At 37.3% G+C, this 13,389-nt stretch overlaps 1 protein-coding gene across 1 annotated transcript in view; it reads right to left on the minus strand.

Moving 5' to 3' along the window:
• Positions 1-659, minus strand: part of GYS2 (glycogen synthase 2) — a 39,590-nt gene extending 38,931 nt beyond the window's left edge. Inside the window, exon 1 of the mRNA XM_010988829.3 lies at positions 266-659. Coding sequence (XP_010987131.2) covers positions 266-383 — 118 coding nt within the window. The 5' untranslated portion in view covers positions 384-659. The remainder of the gene's footprint in view (positions 1-265) is intronic.
• Between the last annotated feature and the right edge of the window lie 12,730 nt (positions 660-13,389).

Consider the following 13,389-nt stretch of genomic DNA (forward strand, 5'->3'; position numbering starts at 1 on the left):
CAAACTTTAATTCAAATGCCCATTCCCTGGCAATGACTAGTATTTTCAGTTTTCTTGCCCTTCAACACATGCCCAAGTCTAAGCTTTCATTGCCTGTTGAAACAGACAAAGTTAAGCGTAATCTAAATTTATATTCCAGTTTAAACAGTTTCCTCTCTCTGTGGCCATTCATTCTCACTAGAGAACGTTCTGTGAAATCCTAATCTACATGCTGTCTGCATTCTTAGGAGATCTAGCAAATAGCCACTTCAGGGCCAGTACAAACCTTTATTGGTCACTTCCCAAGCGACTTCAAAGAGCAGTAAATCCTCCACAGGAAGTTGAGCTTCCCACCGAGGCAGTCCCCCCAGGGACGTGACAGACAGGGATCGACCTCGGAGCATTCTTCCTTCGGTTCTCTGACGGTTTTGAATCCCTCTTTCAATTAAAACTGCAATCCCCAGGAGCCGTGCGCCTTTAGAGACACTGAGGTTCAGAGCTGGCAGACCACCGGCTTTGGTAGCTTCTCATAGGAATCAACCAGCAGAAAAGAAAGCTCACGTGCTCCCCAGAGAAGTCCCAGTTAAAGGGAGACTTCTCAGCTCCTTTGATAGTCTTTCTGGGAAGGTCCAGTGAGGACAATGACTCCAATCAGTATTGATCTACCCAGACAGCCCAGAGCAATCACAAGTAAAACCCTCCCATCTGGGGCTTAGGTAAGCACCCCGAGGGTGATGGGACCCTCCCAGGTGGATCTTGATGTGACCTTTAACCTTTGTCCTTTTGAACAAACTCCTAGACTCACACAGTGACCAGTGCTTATTTCATCACCTCCAAAGTGATCCAAGAGTAGCAGTTCCCCTTATAAAATTTGCAGACCATTCTAAGTTACAGGTAGAATTGGCTGGGACATGTTTCTAAGCTTTACATCCCTTTAGATTTCCTCAGAATCACTTTTTCTTTTGAATCCCATTCTAGGTCATTAAAATTTTTTTCCGGTTATTTTATTGTACATTTACAAATCGAATTTTGATGATAGGCATAGATCTTGGTTCCTGTTTTCTCAATTACTTTTCTTAAAAATTTCCCTATGAAAAAGTATAAATGCCAGCATGTCTCTGGGTATAACATACAATGACTGTAATTTTGACTGGTCAATGATGATCAGGCTGTGATATTAGATTTAATGAGATATTAGAAATTAATTTTAGTCGTAGTTGTACATTTACCTCAAATATTATCAAATTGATGAAGAATAATTCAATGGATGTAAAAATGTTCAAATATGGGAAGAAAATTGCAAAAGATACTGGGTTCTGAAATATGACCAGGATCAATTTGTCAATAAATGCTACATATTTATTTTTCTGTGTGTGGGTAGGCATCAAACTACATATGTGCTAATTTAGTTACACACACAGATACAATCTGTATTGTTCCTAAACAGAATAAAGACATTCACAAGCATGCTTAGTTTTGAAATATTTTTACTTTACAGATTTAGCCTACAATCAGTATTTTTATGTTATTATTCCATATAGCAGCAGAATTGAAATTCACACAAAATAGCTTTTACTTGAGAATTGTAAGCAGAATTCTCCCCAGAATGATTTGTTAGTGCCATTACTATTTTTATTTTTCTATTTATTATTGCTATTTGTTTTTTGTTAGTACTATAACCTAAAAAAGGTTAGAATCTTTTATTAGGTCTTTAGCCATTTTCTGTATGGTGGGCCTTACATACTTAAGCATATTTTAATGACTCAAGGTAGAGAAAACCATATTTCATTATCTGGTATTAATAAATCAATATGAATCAAGTAAAATATGTCTTCCATGATTCAGTGACATATTTGATTCTTATCTTTGTCTATAAAAGTAAATTGAAGCGTATAGATTATTACCCATTCATTTGAGTAGTGGGAAAAAAGTAATATGGCTAATCAAAAGATTCAAGTACTCAGACAGTAAAAATCAGAGAACAAATAATCGAAATGACTTTCTGCTTCACAGAATGATTTGCTTGTGTTGACATAACCCCTGTGAGTCCTGCAAATAGAAATGCCAATAAAACCAAACAGAAGAACACGTTGACAAGAAGTGAGAACGGGGTGGCAGGGCTATGACAGAGCTTGAAGTTGGCATTGTCCAGTCTCCGCAACCCTGAGACTGGTCCTTCCAGGGCTGAACAAGCCCCAGGACAGCTGATCCACGTTATCCAAGTCCCACTGTAAGGCTTTATTCACTGACTTGTGTGCCAGATACCACGTGATTGGTTGTCAGTTAATCCCTGGGCGGGTGGGGTCGGGGCAAGTCCGATCTCCCACTTACCAGCTATGAAACCTCCCACCAATTTCTTAACTAAGCTTTTGTTTTCTTCCTAAAATGGGGGTGAGATCATTTATGCAAGGGACTTAGTATTATGCCTGGCACTATGCAGACCACTTTAGTAACTTTCAGCCTTATTTATAAGACCTACAGTGGTCAATTAAAAGCTTCCCCTAATAGCAGAGGTTACTGTTGGAGAGAAGAGGAGTAAAAAGGAAGCAAGTTTATTTAGAGAGATACACATTCATAAACAGCACACCATCCGCTCAGGAGTGAGAGCGCCCTGCCGTGTGGGCGTGGTTAGTTTTTATGGGCTGGGTCATTTCGCTTTACTATGGCGTGCCCTTGATCTATTTCTTGTGCAAGACAAGAACCTGCTCTCTGGTAACACCTCCTTTTTCCCAATAAAATTTCGATAGAATCAATAGGACCACTTTTTTTTTTTTTTTAAATATCAGTTAAAAAAATCAGAATCTGGAGCCAACGTTGCGAAGTTGAGAGCAAACTCTGCCCAGAGTGGAAACCAAGGCCTGATGATACCATAGGTTGGTCAGATTGCTGGAGAGATAACATAGTCAAATCGTTCTTTAAAAAAGGGCTTTGGAGTCAGGCTAGTCTCAGTTAGAGCTGAACTATGTACTGGCTTGAGACATGGGGGTGGTAATACATCATAAGCTTGTTGCGGGCATTAGTTAAGAGAATGTATGCTCGTCCGTGGTACAGTGTCTTCCAAATCCTGCTTTGGCTCGGAGCTCAGAGATTGCAATCTGGATGCATGAAGTTGCGCATGGCAGGCCAGCCCAAGCTGCGAATCTGCCTGTGTCCTGGTCTCAACGCAGGAGATCATTGGCTGCCTGTCACCTAGACTCCCTTTTCTCCGAGTTCTACTTAGATTAGGGACACTAGTGCGGAGGTTTAGTTTCCTGACATTTTCCACCCAGTTCAGGATACAAAATGTGGCCAAATCTTTTTACACAATGATTTTATACCAAACACATATAGATATCTTATAAAACACATACATATATATAACAAATATGATGAGCATAACAAGGCAAATTACATATGTGATAATATTAATGAAGATTGCTGATGTAGTTATATTTGTTATTTCTTTTGTTTAATACAATGAAAGACACTTGAATATTAGTATGGCCATTGTACTAAAGTGATCTCTGCCAGGTGGAGTACCTGCTGGTAACAACCTCTTTCCCTTCTAGTCAACGCTTAGTGTAGTTATCTGCACCAGAGAATCAGTCCTACCCAGCCCTGATGAGACCAGCAATGCACAGGACCCCAATTAACTCCTGATACCATCAATGTTCATCAGATGTTCCCCTGAGAATACATATTTTTGGATCTACCTGTTTCTACCAATCTAGTAAGTCTCCACTTTTGTGTGCAGAAGGCATAAAAGCCTGTTTTTATTAAACACAAATCCTTGGATGCGATAGTGTCAGATCAAAAGGAAAAGACATTACTCAGCCCTGTTAGAAACACAATTCTGTAGGAAAATCAGATTTTAAAACTTAATGTTAGATATATTCATATTGAAATTAAAAAAAATCGTATCTTTCAGAATATGAAAACAAACATATGTATGTTCCTACATGACTGAAGTATTGTGCTGTACTCCAGAAATTGACACAACATTCTAAACAGATTGTACTTTAATAAAAATGTATTTTTAAAAAGACTGTTTCTTTTTAGATTGTGTACTAAATTGGCTTTCTCATTCATCCTGGGAATATGGCCACCTGGCTGAGACACAACCCCCCATCTTCTGGAGACAGGGTGTAGACAGGGAACTAATTTTTCACCAAAGGAATGTGAGCAGGATAGATTTATGCTGCTGACCCCAGAAAATCCCGTGTTTCATGAAAAATGTTATTCTTGAAAATGTATCATATAACATCCTAATAGCTAAATAGTAGTTCTTTTGTAAGGGGCAGCATATTCCTGAGGGTGAATCAATCAGAGAAGATTAACTGCAATATAAGCAGATACCACTCAGGTAAGTTCAGGAAATGAATAATCACTAATCTACATAAAGTAGATAAACAACAAGTTTATAGTGTATAGCACAAGAAACTATACTCAATATCTTGTAGCAACATGATGAAAAAGAATATGAAAAGGAATATATGTAAAAAAAAAGATATAAGCATGCAGTGTCTTTTAAAATAACCATGGAAGAGTTAAAGTTAAAAGCAATTTATTATCTCTTTGGCAATTAGCCTAGAAGTTCTTACCTTCATGGGAGAGGTGGGCAAATACATGGGGACACTAGGTTAGAGGTTTGCAATTAAAAACTGGTGTTGGGTCCTTCAGTCCTAGACCAAATTAACCTCTGTATTGAAGTTCAAAGATACTGCTTGTTCAAAAGGCATTCATTATTTCAACTTTGCTCCTCATTAAAATTAAGCCTTGATAAGGAATAAAGCATACAGGTTTCACAAGCTTACTTGTGGAAAAATAGAAAAAGACCTTGAAAGCTGTTTTCAAAGTTTTTTTGGTCTCAAACCATATAAATCTTAATTGGGAATTGGCATGGGTTTTGTCATATGAATTGTCAGATATCCAAATACTTCCATAAGACAAAAACAAAACAAAACAAAACAAAACCTATGCCTGAAACTGGGTGAGTTCTACAAACAACAAAGCATGGCTTTTTAAGTTTGTGTAAACTGTTTGTTCATCCGTGGCATAGTTCATGACCACACAGGAGATTTGGGACCTGCTGGGGCATGTGCACCAGTCTGTGAACTTATATATGGAATGAATAATTTTATCTTAACTGTGTAGAATTTTGGATATTCACCTCTACCAAAAGCGATCATTTCAAGTGAAAATGTTTTCTCCTTCAGGAAGGAGCAGAGCAGTTTGTAGAAAAACAGGAAGAGAAAGTAATTATCTGTTCTAAGCATCTGTTTCTTTCTCTCTTGGTTTTCTTTTTTTTTGAGGGCTTCAGAGGGTTGTTATGACTAGACTTTCACTCTTGTTAGTGATGGTAATTCTTCTTTACCAAAATGGTAGTTTTGAAAAACATCGTCGTGGAGAATTGACCTCCTTAAACCTACCTGACATAGGGAACTATATTCAATACCTTGAAATGGCCTATAATGAAAAAGAATATATATATATATGATATATAGCTCATATATCATATATATATATGAGTCACTGTGCTGTACACCAGAAATTAACACAACATTGTAAATCGATTATACTTAAATTTTTTAAAAATGGGGGAAAAAACCTGCCTGAGAAGTCAGGAGAAAGAGATTGAGTCTCCCCCGGTGCAAAGAATTCCTTCTCAAGACTCAACATATTATACAGAAATTGGACCTGTTAAAACAACATTCCGCGGGCAATACTGCTCACCCGGTTTCCTGACTCTGGGGAGCAGAAGCTTGAGTGCAATTCAGGAAGCATTCACCTAGCTGAGGGATATAAGGCGTATCAGTCTTTGGAGGATTTCATTATTTAGGGTTTTATAAAGACAACAGGGTAAGGTAAGCATGACTGAGTTCACATGATGCCGTGAGTGATACGAACAATTTTTAAACATTTAACTTGAGCATAATCTGTGTAGCAAAACACAAGTGAAAGTTCCAACGTTAACTTCTAGTTTCTACTTTGCAAGGAGCTGCTGAAAACCCTTAGCTACATGTGGATGAGAGAAAAGCCTTTCTTCTCATCATTTCTGGATCTTCTTTTTAAGATGTCCAGGTTCGATGGAAACTTTTCCTAATGTTTCCTGATACTCCCTACAGGAAATCACTATCTCACATCAGGGTCCTTATTAATACTTTCAGTTTTTTCGTTCAGCATCTGGAAATGTTTGTAGTTTCTGTTGAGCTCTAATTCTTATCAATTTTTTCTCTTAACTGTGTCTCAAAGGCGTCTATTTTTCTCCTCTGCCTTTGTCACCACCGTGGTCCAAGTTGCCCTCAGCTGTAACTTGTTAACTGCCTTGATCTTGTTACTCGTCCTAACTAGTCTCCCCGCATTTATTTCCCTCACTCTCCTTCCTGCCACAGATACACACAGTCCATTTTTCCATGCTGCAGTTAGAGTGGCCATTTAAATGGGAAACTATGACCATCTTGCTCTGGTACTTTAAATGTCTCCTCTAACTCCATCGCACCTGGATAAATCCATTACCAGCAAAACAATCAGCCTCTCCTCTTACCTCTCACCCTACCAAACCAAAACCAAAAACATCAGTTCATTCAGATTCTGCTTGGAATTCAAGTAATTTTATATTAGGAAGAATAGATATCTTTATGATAAATATCTTCCCACACAGGAATATAAAATATCTTTGTATTCAGGTCCTTTCATTAGTAAATTATATAATGTATAAAATTACTTTACTAAAATTTATAATTAGTAGTTTCATCATTTCTTCGTATAAGATTTTATTTTTATTTTACTTTCTTATTTATTCATAGGTATTTTAAATCCTTTATCATTAGTGTGATATAGGAAATAAGATTTTCCATTTCAAGTTTAAATTTCTTCTAGTATAAAGGAAAGTGGTTGCTGTTGACAGTTATCTTGTATCTGGCATCTTGTTATATCGTCTTATTAGCACTGATACATTCTTAACGGTGTTTCTTGGATTTTTCTAGGTAGGCAATCATCTAAAAATAGTCATTCTTTCCTAATATTTATAACATGCTTTATTTTTATTTGAGTGCAATATACCAAACACTGCCAAATAATTACGTGTCTATAAATGACTTTACTGAGACTACTTTTAGTATTAATAGTTCAGTATAATGTTTGCTCTTGACCTCTGAAATGATAGCTTTACCATGTTTAGTAATTTTTCTTATCTTTTATCTTATTTTTACTTTATATTGATTTTATTTATTTATTTTTAATGTATTAATTTCAGATGTGGAGTTTTATTTAAAATAATTTCTTGGAAGTTCTTAACACTTCCCACTAATCTTTAGGTGGATAGAAACCCTGTCTGTCACAGTCACTTTGGTATCTCTGCACCTAGCAATTTGCCTGACATGCTATATACACACTCCAGAAATATTTACTGAAAGGATGGAAGAATAAGTGTGTCCTGGTAGCTTCCTAAGGAGGGTGCTGCTAGCTCCTTATTGCCCAAGGAACAACTTCTCTGTCGTTTTCATATTAGTGCTCTGTGATTTCTGTGGCAACCCACTTGGGATTGTGCTCTTTGGGGTTCAGCATTTTTGTGGCAAAAAGGATGTTCTTTCATTTTTCATCACCTTTTGAAGGGAGAGTAATTTCCTCTTTGGGGTCTGACCTAAAAAAAAGAAAGAAAGAAAGAAATTCCAATGGGCAAAGAAAGATACAATCGTTTCTTGTAGGTTGTCACCAGTTCAGAGCTTGACAATTTCACGCTCCTACAGGATTCCTCCTAAACCAACTGCAGCCACATTTGAATACAGTGAACGACAATTCTGGTCGTCCTCTGCAGCTCCTTCTTCTGCACCTACATTCTCCATATCGAGGCTGAGAGCATCACACATTTCTAGAGCACTGGTGCCAGTTACTGTGCTAGGTGTTTTATGTCTCTGAAGGACTTAGTTTCTCACAACAGCCCTGGGTGGAAAGGAACAATATTTTGCTCATTTTACAGATGTGGAAAATGAGGCTGAGGTTAATGGATGGGTTCAACGTCACACAGCTAACGAGTGTCAGAGCCGTGATTTACATCAGGAGTCTGGCGCCAACCACTGAGTCCTCGCCCCTGCCTGTTGCATATCCATGCAGCCTTGTAAATATCTCCAGACTTCTCCGGCTTCTCCAGTCTCCCCCTAGTCTAAGTTACATTCGTCTCTTGTGATGGTTTCCAGGATCCACTCTTGCCGTTTGACAACTCAAGTGGTTTTTGAAAAACGCAAAAGGGATCAAGTCACACTCGAACTCGAAACATACAATTGACTTCACATTCTTAGGCTAAGGATTCAGATCCTGAACCTGGCTTACAAGATCTTGCAGAATACGGTGACTGTGTACTTCTGCATTTTCTTCTGTTTTTAACTCTCTCTTTTTTTTTTCTCGGAGCCCCAACCCCGCTGACTTTCTTTCAGTTTCTTAAGTAGGCCATGGTGCTTTCTGCCTCAAAGCCTTTGCACAGACTGCGCTCTCTGCCTAGAATGCTTCTCAGACCTTCCATCTGCAGATCAAATGTAACTGTCCCAGAGGGAAGCTCTCAGTGGTTTCCCGAAATAGGGCACGCTTTCCTCGTAAGTCTCATTACAGTTTGTAACGCTATACACCTAGTTGTGTCATGATTTGGTTGGTGTCTTTTCCCACTAGGCTTCGGGTCTGCGGCTTTCCACCTTTGCTCCAGTGCTTCTCATTTTGCCTGGAACCCAGTTCACACTCAGTCAAAATTAATAGCTAGGCATACATCTGTTCCTGAAAGCATAGGGAAATTTCATCATATTTAGGCACTATTGGTTTATTTTTGGGGGAGGGTAGGGAGATTTAATTAATTAATTGGTCAATTAATTAGCTAATATTTATTTTTTTTAACACAGGTACTGGGGATTGAACCCAGGATCTTGTGCATGCTAAGCACAGCGCTCTCCCACTGGAGCTATACCCTCCCCCTACTTAGACACTTTTTAAAAGCAAAATCAGGAACATTTCAGTCATCAAGCATGAGCAACATGTTGAAATGTCACAGTTTAAAACAAGAAGGAAAAGATAGGTTTGGAATGGATTAAGGGGAGGAGAAAAGGAAGGAAGAAATGGACAATGCGGAGACATATCTCAAGCTTTCTAAGCTGCCGCTTGCTTGCAAGAGAGTTGGAAGTACTTTGTGAAGTACCAGGATCTCTGCCTCTTTCCCAGGGAAAATCCTTCCTTTGGGAATGATGCGTTTTTTTCTTGAGTCCGGCGTCTCCATGCATACCAGTGGTCAACTCTCAGGGGAAGGAATTGAGGAAGAGGAGGGAAGAGACCATTTTTCTTTTATTTTTTAAAATTTTTTTCCTTTTTATTTAGTTATTTATTTTTTTAACATTTTTTATTGATTTATAATCATTTTACAATGTTGTGTCAAATTCCAGTGTTCAGCACAATTTTTCAGTCATTCATGGACATATACACACTCATTGTCACATTTTTTTCCTCTGTGAGTTATCATAACATTTTGTGTATATTCCTCTGTGCTATACAGTATAATCTTGTCATTTTTCTTTATAAAATACATTGAAATCAATAAATATATTTAGTGTTTCTTGAGTACATTGTTTTAAAATCCCTTAGCCCTGAAAGATCGTGATTATTCGGACAGTCTAAATATTGCCAGCACTCTCTGTGGATTTGGAGATGCCATGCGTCTTGTTGCGTCCTTCTAACCTTCTCTAGTGGGTATCTCTGTGGAATACGCGCCCACACCTGCCCAGCCGCATGTCTAACGCGCAAGCCGGGACTCCAGTGCTCCAGCGCCATCAGGCTGCATTTCAAAGCCCCCACACAGCATTGTGAAGTGCTTCTCTTCCTGGACAATTATTGTCCCTCTGCCAGGAATGGTTTGCTGGTCACTCCTTCGGTGCCCCGGACCAGCTCCTCTTTTACCCTCTAGGTGTCACCTGGACCAAGATTTTCTTAATCTCTGTCCTCCTAAATTACCATAGATATTCCTCCTTAATGCTTCTTTAATGCCCTGGGCATATCTCTGGCTACGTTCGTTATAATGTGCTTTATAATGTTCATTATAATGCGTTCGCATCTGCCTCTTCTCTGTAAGACTGTGAAAGGTGGAACAGTGTTATTTCCATCTTTGAATCTCAGCTCCCGAGCACAACGCCTGGAACACGACAGTCAACAGAAGTCTGAAGGTTTTGCTTGTTGCTGCTTTAAGTATACATTTTTTAAAGACAATATTTCACCTGGCTTACAATCACTTGTGTGAAGGCAGCATATAATTTTGAAGCAGGATTAAAAAGAAAAACCAAGAATGAGGATAAAGGCCAGTTTTAGTGACAGAACCAACTCCCAGACTTTTAAGCAGTCAGGGAGGGAGCTGCCAATTTTGATTTTGTGTTTCTCTTTACCCAAATGACTTTTTTCTTTCCTTTTTGGAGGAAAGGGGAAAAAAGCAGCAATACTGTCTTTGTAAGTTATACTCTGTATCTGGCTCTCCCGTGTATGTTAACCACTTAAATGTTATCATCCTGCTTCAGTTTTATAAGGATTATGAGGTATTCAATTCAAGTATACAATTATTTTCTCATTAAAATCCACTGTGTGTTGTGTTTTATATATATGTATGTGTGTGTGTATATATATATACATAATATATATATAACATATATAATATAATATATATTATATATACACACATATATATAATGTATATATATGTATATATATATATATATAAATAAAGAACAGATATAAAGGATATTCAGGAATAAAGTTAAAACTGGATACCATGATAGGTAAAATTCCTTGTAGTATAAATTAGCCTTGCAAATGTCCACATAAAACAAGACATTATTTCTCTTATTCCATTCTTGATGCTCACAAAATAAAGGGTAAAATCAATTTCTTTTTTTAAAAATTATTTTTATTTGGGTTTATTTTGGGGGGAAGGGGTAATTAGTTTCATTTGTTTATTCATGTATTATTATTACTATTTTTATTGGAAGTACTGGAGATTGAACCCAGGATCTTATGCATGCTAAGCATACACTCTACCACTGAGCTATACCCTCCCCCCAAAATCAATTTCTTAAGAGATTTTGTTTTTACAAAGGGTTTAGGTTATCCAAACACATTTTTATTATTAAAATTCAAATGACCTTACTATTTAGTGCGTGAGTTGAGGCATGGAGAAAAGTGTTTAAAGGCATTTAATTTAAAAATGAGATGTAAACACATTGAGTTTACAAGATGTTCAAAATTAACATACGGAAAAAATCATGCCTTCTCATGTATCAATATGAAACTTATATAAATATATTTATGTATAAAATAGGTCTTTTACCCCAAACATGTGTGCTGTTAATTTACAAGCGAACCAACATTCATTAAAAGATTGTGCTGGCACGCTTCTCCTGTCCCCCATCCACACCCCCCAAGTTATTATTAGGGGTAGAAATAAAATGTAATCTTTAAATTTTAAGTTAGCTCATGACATTTCCCTGTAAAGCCCTTGTCAAATATATGTGTGTTATTTTTGCCACTGTTAAAAATATCCTGCTCATGGTTCTGAAATTACATAGTTGATTAGAAAGGACCACTTAGGTCTTGGACATGAATTGAAGGCGACAGCTGCCGGGCATCAGGTGGGAGCCATAATTCCCAGGTGGCCATTGACTTCCTCATTGCTAAGAGGAAGTGCCTGGCAACCTTGAGTGTTTTGCAATGTGGGTGGCGGGGAGCCAAATACCGTGTCAGTAGAACAAACATGAAATAACCTGCGAAGTGAGTTGTCATCACCTTCTGATTGATCTTTTTCTCCTTGGGAGAAAAACTGCCTGTATATTTATTTATCCTGTCCAAACCACAGGTGTTTTTTTTTTTTTTTTAAATATATTTCTTAGAAAGCTCTTTTCACCCCAAACTAGATTTATCTCAGAATAATCTCATCACGTGGATTAGAAGTTAAAAGAGCCAGGGCGTTGGAGGTGTAACATTTGAAAGTAAGTGTAGGACTGTGTACACTAGACTAAACATGAATGTTGTGTGACTACAGATATATTTGTTTTAGTTCTCTGATCCCTAGTAATAACATTTCTTGGTTATTTCAAATTAAATTAAATCTGTCTTCCAGGCATGTAAGAATTCATTTTTCCTCCACATCACTTAGTTAAATCTATTGGTTGAACATTGTAAAGTTTGTTCTCTATTATCTGAGCACAGGTAAAATAATACAGAATACTTAAAGAGAATGGTGGTTCTCCAACCATTAGCTTCTTTGGGTTTCAAGCTAATAATCTAGAAATAAGAAAACATGGGTCTCAGTGCTAGACTCTGAGACACAGTGTCTATTCAGAAACAGCCTGTTTTGTGGGCTTGAATAGAGGTACAGAATTTATGTCTTATCACAATGCTTATAAAAAGTTATGCAATGGAAATACCCTATATACTGCAACATTGAATTGAATTTCAAAATTTCCCGAAAGACAATTATTAAATCTTGAAAAAGCTTGGTTAACGCTGACTTCTGTAAACAATAGCAAACACCTCTTACAATCAGATGGCCTGACCGGCATGGGTTGCTTCATTTTATGATCCAGGCAAGAACATTAAAAGAAAAAAAAATCAGCATTAGAGCCTTCAGAACGTTTCTAGAGGACACTTCATAAAAGATTAAGTTGTTTTTGCTATTTTCCCACAGTGTAGGAGGCTGGAAAAAAAATGAAACAAGAAGACAAAATTAATTGATCAGAAATTCTGAAGAGTTTAATGTCCTTGCTATTATTTTTTACATTGAAAGCAATTTTAATATTTTTTTAATTAAAAAACATTAACCAGCAATACATTCCCCTGCTTCAACAGCCATAAAGTATAAAAATTGTACACTAGAAGGCTCCTTTTCATATGCCCAGGTCTTTCCACATTCCCCCTTTCCCAACCATTACCCATTAACTCTCAAGGTATATAGGTTTTTTTTTTTTAAATAACCTTACAGTTTGTTAATGTACATATGATCAAATATCAACTATGTTCTTTTTCTCCTTCCATTTTTCTGCAGGCGATTCTTTTCCACTATCAGTCCCCCTTTCTGTATTGATGTGTGGAGAGCGTGCAGACTCTTTTACACAATGGAAAAGTATTCCACTGAGTGAAAAGATACAATTCAACAGTCTTCGGTTGGTAGATATTTCAATTGTTTACCATCTTTTACTATTACAAACTATGCTGCCCTACTAACTAAACTAACGCGTACGCCACGTCGTTGTTCTCATGTTAGCATGCAGGTTTAAGTTTCCAAAACAGAATTTCTGAATCAAAGGCACTATACTTTTACAACTTGATAAACATTGCTTAATTGCCCTCCATGAGGGTTACTCACATTCCTCCCAGCAATATTCCAGTTCCATTTCCCCACAGGCATGTCATTAGGGA

This window comes from Camelus dromedarius, chromosome 25 (genome assembly GCF_036321535.1).
Source record: "Camelus dromedarius isolate mCamDro1 chromosome 25, mCamDro1.pat, whole genome shotgun sequence".
NCBI classification, from domain to species: Eukaryota; Metazoa; Chordata; class Mammalia; order Artiodactyla; family Camelidae; genus Camelus; species Camelus dromedarius.